A 13,295-nucleotide genomic window follows, 5' to 3' on the forward strand; every position below is an offset into this window, starting at 1 on the left:
TGAATGTCTGCACCAGGTAAGTAACAGGGATGTTGTACAGTCTCATAAATCAGGCCTGTAAAATCAAATGCAATGTAAATATATGGCAAAAGGACATAGATCCAGATCCGTTCTCCTAGACGTGATGTGTCATCTTGATGTGGCAGCTTACAGTAACACAAACCAAAGTCAGCCCCTGACCCAAGGAACGTAACAATTTAAATGTATATGTAGCTGTAAGAAAGAAATGGGTTAAAGTTTGGGGGGCTAGGTAAAAGGGAATGTGGGAGCCAGAATTCCTATGTTGTACTACAAGCTCTAGAAGGGAAGCTGTAGATGTTCAAGAAGCAAATGATCAGGTTCAGAGTGGGGGGAGATGGGGACATACCCCAAATCTGTGGATTATCTGAATTTCTTTCTTCTGCTTTTTTTATAGCCATGGCAAAGAGATGGCTGTTGCTTTGGACCTGGCTGGCACTCCTATGTGGTGAGTTTGTTACCTAATGAGCCTGCAGGATGCCCCCCCCCCGGGGACACTGTGTGCACTTTTGTCTCTGTGGGGCAGTTGGGGATGATAACAGGCCAGGGACCTGCTCAGAGCCTGACAAAATTCTCCTTGACAAAAATGAATTCCAAGGCATGACTATAGCTATCTGACACACAGCCCAGTGTCCTGTTGGCTAAGCTGACTCATGCCAAGCCCCTACAGTGGTGGGGAATCCATTGCAGATGTTGTTGTGTTCCAACTAAACCACAAAAGAGGAACTATTACTTTACTACATAAATGCACAAAAGAGAAAAGTCAACGTATGGAGCAAACTGTCCTTTATAACTAACATGAGGTATACATCACTCTTTCCCTAAAATTGTAAGCTGCTGAATAGGACCCTTTAATATAGACCAGTATTTCATTAAAATATTATATCACATCAAAAATCCAAAAGTATAAATGTTTACATGAAGATGAATTGTGTCCCGAAACTTAAACACATATCTGGAGCAATGAAGAACATGAATCAACTATTTTATAGATGTACATGTGAATATAAAGGTGAATATTTGTTGGAATTCTGAAGTGATATATTTTAATGAGAGAGTTGTTTATATTAAAGGGTACCATTCAGTAGCTCAGAGTGCAATCTTACTGGTATTCATGCCAGGCTGAGGGGATCCAGGATATGGCAGATCTCTGGCTGAGCCAGCTGGTTCTGGCTCCACGGGGCTCCACCGGCATAAGTCCCTCATCCCGGCTCAGCTGAGGTTCAGCTGAAACCATCACCAGTTAAGCTGGTATAGGTCCCCAGAAAGAGGCATTCTGGGGATGTGGTGGGAGTGGAACTGGCAGGAGGGTTTTTTTTACACCATATCCTACTTCCATTCAGCTTGATTAAATGACCTCCTGGCGTAAGTTAAGCTGGGGAAAAGCTCTGCCAGTTCTCCCCTCCCAAGGGCTCCTGAATGGAGTTAGGTTCTATCATATTTGAAACTGTTTTAACCTAATTTATAGGACTATGCCCTTAAATTATCCCAGCTTCCTCAATGAAGGATTGCTCCCATAGGCTACTAGAATAATTATAGGGAAAGAGTGATATATAGCTCATATATTAGTTATAAAAAACAGTTACTTCATACCTTCACTTTGGCTGTTGGACTCCTGCTCCATCAGCCACAGCTAGCCACAGCGAATGTTCAGAGATGATAGGAGTTGCAGCCCACCAACATATGGAGGACGCCAGTTCCCCATCTCTGAGGTCAAGGCTTTACAAAATGGAACTCTGCTGTATAAGGACCTGACTGATTTACTCAGCTCAGTTTACACTACACAACCACAAGCCTTAATAGATGAAAGAGGGAGCAATTGTTCTTTCTGTCAAATCTCTCCACACTGTTTTCAGGCTCAGACACTTAGCCTTTCCTTCTAGCTAAGGTGCTACAGTTTCCTTTTGTATTCTCCATGACATGACAGCACCCCAGTTGTGGCAGACCTTCCCCAAAGAGGCCTGCCTGGCATTTACTTTGGATGCTTTTCAGTGTCAGGAACATCTTTTTTTTTTTTTTGGTGGTATAGAAATAGCATTAATTAGTTATTGTCTTTCCTTTTTTTGAAAAAAAAAATGAAATGAAGTTAAGGATAAGTACATAATGATATGTTTGTATTATACAGCCACTCTTGTGGCTATACTATACCCAGCATGGATTTTTTGCATTCTGCAATGTTAAACTGAAAATAGCTCATTTCAAAACAAAATTTTACAAAACTTATAGTCCTGAACTCAGAAATGCTTGCTTAACAACCCTCTAAATTTTCATGGCGATACACAAGACAGTCAGAGAAAATCAAGAGTTTAAAGTGTAAAAAGAAAGAGAGAGAAACCCAGACCCCTTTTGGATTTTTTTCTTTCAGAGTTCTGATTATTTGTTGAAATTAATTAAAAATCAGCCATGCTCACAGAGTACCTGCAAATGATCTGACCTGCCTTGCTCCTCCCCCTCCCTCCTCTACTTCCACTTCTGTTCTTCCCCTGTCCTCCTCCTCCATCCTATTCCCTCCCTTTTGCCCCTTCCCTCCCCCTTCCTTCACCCCTTCCTCCCCTCCCCCTCCCCTTCCAATCCCCTCCCCCCTCCCCCCCCTTCCCCATGCTCCTCTTCCATGGTCAGTTTTACCTATTCAATGTATGATTGCATAGGAGTAAATCCCTTTGAACTCAATAAGCATGCAAATGATCAGACCTGCCTTTCCCCTCCCCCTCTCCTTTCCTTTCCCTTCCTCCTCCCTTCTTCCTCCCTACCCTCTTCTTTCTTCCTCCTCCCCTGCCCACTCCAAACCTCCCTCCCTCCCTCCCTCCCTCTTCTCCTCCTCCCCCATGGTCAGTTTCACCTATCCTAACCATTTTCACAGGAGTAAATCCCATTGAACTCAATAAGCATGCAAATGATCAGACCTGCCTTTCCTCTCCTTCCACTCTCCTCTCCCTTCCTTATTCCTCCCCTCCCCTCTTCCTTCCTCTTTCCTTGCCCAGTCATGCCCTCTCTCCCTCCCTCTTCTCCTCCTCCCCCCTCTTCTCTTCCCCCCATGATCAGTTTTACCTATCCTAAGCATGATTGCAGGGGAGTAAATCCCACTGAACTCACTAAGAATGCAACTTGTCCTCCCCCACTCCCCCTCCTGCCTGCTCCCATTCCCCTCATTCCCTCTGCCCTTCTTCCTCCCCTCCCTCCACCTCCGCTACCCCTGCCCTTCCTCTTCCTCCCCTCCCCGTCCCCCATGGTCAGTTTCACCTATCCTAAGCATAGCAGGGGAGTAAATCCCATTGAACTCAATAAGCATGCAAATGATCAATCCATTCTCAGCAAATTTACACAGAATCCCATTTCCTACCTCTGAGATTAAAAAGCAGAGAAATTCACTGATCGGCAAAAAAACCTTGTGGTTTAAGAATGTACCTATAGCCAACAGATATTTCTATCAAACTTTAAAAAGCAGGGAAATTGGGCAGCTATAGTGAATACACCAGGGGAGCAGGAGACCTGACCTCCTCTCTGAGACATTGGACTGCCCTACAAATCTGTAAAAATGTAAACACAATTTGGGTTGGTCTTTTACAGTCCAATCCATTTCCTGTGTAGCTTGAAAGAATTTGATAACATGTGCCTCTGAGCATAGGGTGTGGTGGCAACACCTGCAATCAGCTCAAATAACAGAAACAAGACAGGTACTGTGCTGATCTTGTTATAGCATGGAGGAAGCAACAATATTAAGACAGTCGACATAGTTCAGATAATCACTTTAAATATGTTTGATTTACTTTGCAATTTTAGTGGTTTCCTATACTAAATCATTTTCTTTTGCTTCTGAATATGTGAAGTACAGCAACACTTTATGTAATTTGCGCTAAAAAACCTCCCAAAACAATTGTAGAATAATGGCACTGACTATTCTGCACAATAGTCTCCAGTGTACATGAGGAGTGTCTCAGTTTGCACAAGATAAAACAGTGGGAGGTGAAATGTATTCTAGCAAATTTCTAGGTGTGCTCTATGTTTTTAATTGACTATGCCCACCCTTCCTCTAGTGGATTCGTTTAAGCAAAGCAGGCTAAATACATGCATCTTGGGCAGGTCAAGTTTGTTTTTTCCCAACAGCTAGATTCATTTCTTAAGTAGCAACATATTGTAATCAGTCTGACTTTACATCAAACTGCAATTTCAGATTCAACTGTTAATGCACCCAAAATAGAAATAGAACATAACCTCCAGTTTGAAACACTAAAGGCTGTCTTCACCATTATATGACATTGACCAATAAAAGGCTTTGAAATTAATAAAAATAAATTTGATACAGATTTCGAGGGTGAATAATGAGAGAGATATAATTTTCTAGATTAGATTTTCTGTAGAAAGAATAGTAACACAGGAAAGAAGCAAAGTAAGAAGAACACCAACAAACATACAAAAACTGTAATTTTCCATCTTTGGAGATGTAGTCCCGCTTGCAGGTGTTGCTGCTACTCATCATATGCTCAGAGCAGAGCTTGGAAAAGTTACTTTTTTGAACTACAACTCCCATCAGCCCAATCCAGTGGCCATGCTGGCTGGGGCTGATGGGAGTTGTAGTTCAAAAAAGTAACTTTTCCAAGCTCTGGCTCAGAGGCACTTGTTACCAAATTCTTCCAAGCTACACAGGAAGTAGATTGGACTGTGAAAGACCAATCCAAATTGTGTTTGCATTTTTACAAATGTGTAGGGCAGTACAGTATCTCAGAGAGGAGGTCAGGTCTCCTGCTCCCCTGGTGCATTCACTATAGCTGCCCAATTTCCCTCCTTTTTAAAGTTTGATAGAAACATCTGTTGGCTATAGGTACGTTCTTAAACCGCAAGAGTTTTTTTTGCGTATCAGTGAATATACATAGTCAAACTCATTGTGTGTATATTAGGGATGTGCTAGAATTCTGCCCAATTCTGATTTGATGCTGAATTTTCCATTAATTCGCTTATTCTGTTGGACGATCGGATTTTAATATAGTGAATTACCGCAGCTAGTTCTGAAAATGGCTTTTTTAAAAAAATTGCTTCTAGAACGTTGATTGTAAGAATGATAATTTATCAACATTTCCCTTTGAAATACTGATATTTTCTTCAAGACTATTTTAAAGGAAATATCAATATTTCCATCAAAATATTGATATTTCCTTTAAAAATATCAAGATTAATATTGCTATTTTTTCTGAGAGGAAAAAAAATGGATCCGTAAAAGTAGCAGCTAGTGGATACAGAACAAACCTGAATCAATGCCAGCCTGTTAGGTCAACATAATGCTTTTGAACTGGCACTGGCCAACGGATCCCATCTCTAGTGTGTATATATATTTATAAGGGTTCAAGGCATCTTGCATTGTGTATATCAAACTGGAATGAAAGTAACTCCATTTTTCAGTAATTCTTTGATCTCTTTGCCTACTTTTCCTGACCATAATTCCCAAGCTTTAATCAGCCAGGTTTCCAATTCAGGTGGATCTTGATTTCCCCATGCTTGACATAAAATCATGTGAGCTGCTGCTAGAAGATGAATAATAATTCCATGATCTTCCTGAGATATCAGTTCCTTGATATAACCAATAGCATTATTTAAAGTTCCTTTATTAATAATTTTCTGCTTGTTTCCGAGGTATTTCCCCCCCCTTGGTAAGATGGCCCCATTATCAAGATCAATAGTTTTGGGGTGTGTTTTTTGTAAGATGGGACAACCAGATCAGTACACAGTATTCAAATGCTGCCACATCATGTGGTTATAGCAGAGCATTGAGATACTTTCACTTTCCTAATAATCCCCTCCTTCTGCCTTTCAGGGTATTGTGGAGCAAGTTCCCGTGGGAAGGAATTTGTCACAGCCTTCCTGCAGAACTACTTGGCAAACCAACCCAATCCCAAGTTTGAGCTGTTTATCACCGGATATCATCCCGCAACCACCGTGACAATCACAGTGAAGAAGCCTACATTCCAGAAAACTGTTTCGGTCAAAGAGAAAGAGACAGTGTCAGTTGTGCTCCCAACCTCTCTGGAGATGATGGGGTCCAACATCTTTGATGGGGCTGTGCGGATCCAAGCTGATAAAGACGTCTCAGTCTTTTCCCTCAATTACAAGCTTGCTACAAGTGGTGCCACGGCTGTGTACCCGGTTCAGCAGCTGGGTACACTGTATTATGTGGTAACCCCAATGGGGGATGGATCAAGTCTTTTCAAGGAATTTGCAGTTGTAGCCTATCAATTTCCCACTCGAGTCACTGTTCACTTGAATGGGGCTGTGACATTCAAAGGGCAGTCTTATGCTGCAGGGAGCAGGTTTGTTGCTGACCTCAAAGCCTTCCAAGCAATCCAGCTGCAAAGTTCCGATGATTTATCTGGCACTAAGATTGAATCAGTTGCACCCGTGGCTGTTTTGAGTGGGCACAGCTGTGCTCGGAAATTCTCAACTTGTGACCATGTTGTTGAACAGCTCTTGCCTGTTTCTAGCTGGGGCACCACCTTCATAGTTCCCCCACTGTCCTTCCAAACTAAATATGACATTGTGTATGTAGTTCCATCTCAAAATACTTTGATCACATACCAATCTGGGCCCACTCAAGTCTCCCGTCGTGCAGTGGCTGGGCAAGTCATCCAGTTTGAAATGAAGCCCTCTCAGCCACTTTACTTCACTGCCTATGCAGGGATCCAGGTCCTTTTGTTCTTCACTGGTAGCAGCAACCAGTACGATCCATTCCTCATCAATGTTCCAGCCTTAGCAAGCTACTGCACATCATATCACATTGATGGGATAGGGGAGTTTGATAATTTTGCCGTCATCATAGCTAAATCCTTAGATTCCAGTGGGGTCATGTTAAAGAAGAGACCCCTTGCAAACACCCAGTGGAGACCAATTCCTGGGACAGAATATTCTTTTGCTGAAGTCAGCTTGGGCAAAGAACCCAGTGCCCTCTCTGTAGAACATCCCAGCACTCCTTTTGGGCTCTTCATCCTTGGAGGTGCACAGCAGGAAGGCTATGGCTCTGTGGCCCTTTGCTCTTGCCGTACGTATTTATGCATATAATTTAGGCTTACATGCTGTGAATGAGTAGTTTGACTATATAGTTAAAGTAAGCTACATCTTATTTAAATATTTTATCCTTGCCTGTGGCTTTTTCCATTTCCAATATTGCAACCTTTTTGCCCTCCAGCACTGGATGCCATGTTTTAACATTGCTGCCCATTCCCAGTTGGGCATTGTTAGACAAAGTGGCCCCTAAAGGGCAGTAACTGAAGAACCTTAAAGGCACAGGAAATGGATCTTCAGTTTTCCATGTATAAATTAAGGCAAGGGTTCCCAGACTGTGGTCCATGGACCACCAGTGGTCCATGAGCTCCATTCAGGTGGTCAAAGGTGTGCCTGTGAAGAACACTTACCATTTGAATTCTATTCTGTAGAATTCAAATTGTTGTAATATAATAAAATACAATGGAAGAAATAAAAGAAGCAATAAACATCCAATAAAATTTAAAAAAACCCATACAGCATCTAGCACAGCCCATGACAATTGCTAAAAGAGGAGGAAAAATCATTAGGTGGTCAAGATGCTCAGCAATTTTCAAGTGGTGCATTGGGGGGGATGAGAACCACTGGATTAAGGAACTTCTAAATTGTCTAATTTGATGAATTTGACTTTCTGTATCAAGCCCAGAAAATCTTACTGAGACCAAAATGCTTAGTAAGTCAGTGTTCATGTGCTCATTTTTTGGAGAGAAAGAAACATCTACATCCTAATCCATGACTGCAGTAAATGACTGATTGGTTCAAATCATTATATGAAATTCAGGGCCCCTTTCTCATCTTAGCGCCCTTTTGTCTGCAGTTCCCTGTCTCCTCTGCCTGCGTTAGGGATGGGGGAGAAATGCATTTTTAACGAGAACTTCTCTAATCTGCCCTTCTTGAACCAATATGTGAACCAAGACAATTATCCTTCAAAATCCACGTTCTCTGAATTGTGTGATGCAGTTTTCCAATCAACCAAAGTGTATAGAAATGCTTATATTACGTGAAGTGTGAATAAAAATGCAGATATTTGTGAAGACTGCATACAGAAATGCATTAAGGGAAAACTCCATGCAAAAATGGGTATATTAGTCAAAACTGTGTACAAAAATGGGATTTTTTTTAAAAAAAAAATTGCACCAAAATGCTGATGAGAACTTTAAAAAAATGTTGCAAAATTGTGGAGAATTGAATTTAAGATTAGAAAAATGAGAAACTGAGAAAAAACAAAATGGATAGATATCTTGAGCCTGTGTCCTCCAGCTTCTTTCTCATTCATTTACCTTGAATTCTTGTTTCTCACTCCGTTGCCTACTTTGTATCATTCTTCCAGCCACCATCTCTCCCTGACCCTTAGTTTCTGTTTCCTAGAGTATCTTTCCACCTCTCAACCTCCCTGAGAAACCTGATCCCCCCTTAGATCTGTGCAAGGTGTTACTCCCAGCCAAATTGACAACTTCTTTTCCTCCTCAGAAGGCAAACTGAAAACATATTGATAGCCTTGTTCCTGTAGCACTTGAGATGTTCATGAGCAACCAGATAAGTGGCTATTAGGAAGACTATTTTAATGTGATAGCTCCTTTGTCCTCCTGTAACATCCTCCACTAGTCCTTGCTTTTGCAGTGACACAACAATTGTTCCACTCTAGAAACACCAGTGCCTCTATGCGGCTTGTTCCAGTGCAGGAAGAAGGAAAAATGTGAGATCATAGAAGGCCTCCCAGTGTGTGTGGCAGAGTCTGAAGGCACCTGCTGGGCACAGGGAGATCCTCATTATCTCACCTTCGACGGGAGGAAATTTGACTTCATGGGCACCTGTACCTACACAATCGCCAAGACTTGCATCCAGGATGAGACTCTTCCTTTCTTCAGTGTTGAGGCCAAGAATGAGAACAGGGGAAACACTCATGTTTCTTATGTCGGCTCTGTGACAGTCACAGTCTATAACATTATCATCTATGTGGTCAGAAATGAGAACGGATTTGTGAGGGTAAGACTGAAAAACAACTTTATTTCTGTTTCTCTCTTGCTTTCCTAAACTTCCTTTGTTTTCCAAGAGTAAGTACATCAGAATCTACTCTACTTCCTGTTTGCTTTTTTTCCCATGCTGTGATAAAGGGATGGGGGGGAAGAAGCTCTGACAGGTTCTCCCCCACACCATCACACTTGATAACCTGAACTGGCTACTGTGCCACCTGTTCCAGCAAGTTGCCCGCCATTTTAGATTTAAATGATTTCCCCCAGAGTCCAGCAGTGAGACAGATTTAGCTATAACTGGCTTAAGACCTCATCTACACTGTACATTTAAAGCAGTATCATACCACTTTAGGGATGGGGGAGAATTTCTATTCAGTTTGCATTTCAAACCGTATCTATCAAATTTGCACTTTCCAAAAACAATATGAGAACTGAAAAGCAACCATCCTGCAAACTTCACACAAATTTGAATTTTGTGATGCAGTTGATCAACCAGTGTTCACAAAAATGTACATGTAAGGGGAAATGGTGCATAAAAATGAATATATGAGTGAAAATAGCATGCTAGAATGTCTTACATGATGAGAAATTGCTTTCAAAAATGTGTACATTAGTCAAAACTGCCTACAGAAATGTGTTTATTAGGAGAAATTTGCACTAAAATGCCCAAGAATTTTCATGAGGATTTTTTTTTAAAAAAAAATACTGAATTTCAGGTTGCAAATATGAGAAACTGAGAGAACTGAAATTGACAGATCTTTCCATCTGTATACCATGTGATACAGTAATGGCTTCCCTCAAAGAATCCTGGGAATGGTGGTTGGTTAAGGGTGCTGAGAGTTTTTAGAAGACCTTTATTTCCCCTCACAGAGCTACAATTCCCAGAGTTCCCTGGGGAAAGAGACTGATTGTTAAACTACTCTGAGAATTATGGGAGAAACAAAAAGTCTGCCAGCATTTAAAGCGGAACCTACCTAATTCACATTTTCAAAAAGCAAACCAAAACAGCCATCCTTCAAAATTCACCCTTCTCTGAATTTTGCAATACAGTTCTCCAGCCATGCAATGTGTGGGTAAAGTTTGCAGAAAGATGCATTTATTGGTGAAAATAACGTACACAAAGGCATATTAGGGAAATGCTCTGCAAAAAATGTGTATTATATTAAGCAGAATCGCATACAAACATGTGTAGTAGGAGAAATTTTGCACAGAAACGATGAATTTTCATGAGGACTTTTTAAAGAAAAAATTGCAATCTGGTGTGGAAATGTGGAGAACTGAACTGAAGAGCACAAAAATGAGACAGTGAGAGGACTCCAAACTGAGAGATTAGCCCATCCTGAAAGCCAAAGCCCAGAAACTGGAGCTGTGCTGTTGCTGCCACCAACCGTTGTAAAAGGGATACATTAATGGCAATGCTGCCAAATATGCCCCCCCTCCAAAAAGAAAAGAGTATCCCCCCTTTCTGGGGAAACTGAATTTTGCTTTCCCCCACCCCCGACCAATGAAAGCAATTTGACTCAGCTATGCTATCTATAGGCTCTAATTTTGAAGTGAATTTAAGCATCACTGCTTGTGAGGTGTTTCAAAAGAAAGCAAGAGAAGTATGATGAGGTTTGTCAAAACTCTCAGGGAAGACTGGAACCATAGGGAGCTGCCTTCTGCCGAGTCAGACCATTGGTCCATCTAGCTCAGTACTGTCTACACTGACTGGCAGCAGCTCTCCAGGGTTTCAGGCAGGAAGCTTTCTCAGCCCTACCTGGAGATGCCAGAATTTGAATCTGGGACCTTTCCATGGAAGGAAGATGAACTACAGACTAAGCAAGTTCCGCACATCCCTGTTAAATCACTCTATCTTGACTTATGTGTGTGTCACACACATCCCTATATTAAGTCCATCTTGTTCAACAGAATATATGATGGCTTTGTAACAAAAACAATGGATTTTTGTTCTAAGTGCTATCCTGTAAAGACCCACTGCAGTTAATAGACCAAAGTTAGTTACATTCATTAATTTCAGCAGTTCTGCTCTGAGCATGATTAACACTGGATTTAATTAATGTCTCCTTCTGCTGTTGGTTGTTTCTGATTTTTCTTGTGCAGGTGAACAATCAACGGTTCCGGCTGCCCATCTCCTTGAATGAAGGGAAACTCCGTCTCTACCAGAGTGGGAGCTCTGTCTTCATTGAGACCGATTTCAGGTTGAGAGTCTCCTACGATTGGGACAACTTTCTGGAGCTGAAGATCTCCAGCAGCTTTTCAGAAAGTGTGTGTGGCCTTTGTGGCAACTACAATGGAGACCCTGCTGATGATTTCAGCACCCCAGAAGGGTCATTGGCTCCCAGCCCTGTGGAGTTTGGGAAGAGCTGGAAGGTGGAAGATGGGGACAGGTTCTGCTGGGATGACTGCCACGGGGAATGCAAAAGCTGCTCACCACAGCTGATTGAGCAGTATAAAGCTGAGCCATTCTGCGGCTGGATCAGCAAAAAAGGAGATGGCCCTTTCAGCAAGTGCCATTCAGTAATTGACCAAAACCCCTTCCTGGAGAGCTGTGTCTATGACCTCTGCATGAATGATGGCCTGAAGGATCTGCTATGTGAGGCACTGAAGAACTACGCAGTCACTTGCCAGGGAAAGGGAGTTGCTCTCTCTGACTGGAGGACCCCCACCGGCTGCTGTGAGTGCCTCTGACCTAAGTATACCAGATTTTACTTTAGTTATATAGTTTAAAATATGGTGTTGTGAAATGCATCATGTCTAGCCAGGGCATTTCATCTTCTGCAGTTCTATGCACAAAGGCTTTTATACTGAATCTACCTCAGGACAGATTTCTTGAGATTAATCAAGCAAGTTTCTTGTCCTCACTGTTACAAAGAGACTTGATTTGAAGTGACTCTGGAATGAGAGGGTGAGCACAGTGGCAGAATCTATCTTAATTCTCTAACTCTCTTAACACCCCTTTGTTATAAATATAATGCAGCTGCAGCACATCCACCACTGAAACCAGACTATATAAGTCAGGACTGGGGAGCCCGTGGCAATCTGGATGTTGTTGAACCCCAACTCCCATAAGCCTCAGCCAGCATGGCAAATAGTAAAGGATGACAGGAGTTGTAGTCCAGCAACATCTGGAGGGCCACAGGTTCCTCATCCCTGGTAGAAGTGATTGTAGGAGTAGCAGCAGCAGCAGCAGTTTCCACAACAGAGGGAAAATTTGCTTTTGTTGAATTTTATGGCCATTTCCATGTAGCAGCAGAAGAGGGACTGAGTTACATGGGCTAGGAAGGCAAAGGGGGGAACATTGTTAAATCTGTAAAGACAACTTCCTCCAAGCAGCTCACAGAGATGCATATGAGGTTATCTTGGTTTATGTCTGCCTGAGAGGCAGGTTAGGCTGCCAGAATCTAGGTCACATTGGTGCTAGAATCCAACACTGTATTTTAGTCTTTAAATCTTTCACTGTTGATTAGGATTTTGTCTCTTTTTGACAGCTAAATCCTGCCCTGAGAACAGCCATTATGAGGCCTGTGGGTCTCCATGTCCCACTACCTGCAACGACCAAGCTAGGCTCCAGAACTGTTCCTCGTGGTCCTGCGTGGAGACTTGCCAGTGTAAGGAGGGCTTTGTGTTGGATGGTGGGAAATGCATTCCCAAGGCTGCCTGCGGGTGTGTGTTTGAAGGGAAGCCCTTCTCTCCTGGTGAGCAGTTCTGGGGAGACCGCACATGCACGAGTCTCTGTATCTGTGATCTGCAGAGCAAGCAAATGAAATGCCAGCCTGCCAGCTGCAAGGATGGGGAACAGTGCAAAGTGGAGAACGGCATCCAGAACTGCTACCCAACCCAGAACCTGACTGACTACGCCACCTGCTCTGCTTTTGGTGACCCCCACTACATTACCTTTGATGGCCTGAAGTTTGATTTCCAGGGCACCTGCGTCTATCAGTTCACCGGGCTGTGTGAGAAGCGGAAGGACCTGGTTGATTTCCTGGTTCTTGTCCAAAATGACCATCGAGGCAGCCCGGCCGTGTCCTTCACCCGGCTTGTAGAGATCAAGGTTTATGGGATATCCATTGTGATCAGCAGAGACAACCCTGCAAAAGTCATGGTGAGTTAATCATAGAAGTGGGGAATATCTGGCCCTGGGGACTGAATCCATCCTCCTAAGCCTCTCTATTTAACCACACTCTTTCCTAACCACACCTTTCATCCCAAGTCACAACCTTCAGCAGTCCTATTCTGAAGGTTTTTGCCTTTGTGGAATGTAGCTCTTGCTTTGAT

General features: G+C 42.6%; 1 protein-coding gene across 1 annotated transcript in view; it reads left to right on the forward strand.

Moving 5' to 3' along the window:
• The first annotated feature begins 417 nt into the window (after positions 1-417).
• Positions 418-13,295, forward strand: part of LOC133370533 (IgGFc-binding protein-like) — a 43,901-nt gene continuing 31,023 nt past the window's right edge. The window contains exons 1-5 of the mRNA XM_061596981.1: positions 418-466; positions 5,825-7,042; positions 8,690-9,030; positions 11,121-11,694; positions 12,509-13,122. Coding sequence (XP_061452965.1) covers positions 418-466; positions 5,825-7,042; positions 8,690-9,030; positions 11,121-11,694; positions 12,509-13,122 — 2,796 coding nt within the window. The remainder of the gene's footprint in view (positions 467-5,824; positions 7,043-8,689; positions 9,031-11,120; positions 11,695-12,508; positions 13,123-13,295) is intronic.

The sequence above is a fragment of the Rhineura floridana genome, chromosome 15, assembly GCF_030035675.1.
Source record: "Rhineura floridana isolate rRhiFlo1 chromosome 15, rRhiFlo1.hap2, whole genome shotgun sequence".
Taxonomy (NCBI): domain Eukaryota; kingdom Metazoa; phylum Chordata; class Lepidosauria; order Squamata; family Rhineuridae; genus Rhineura; species Rhineura floridana.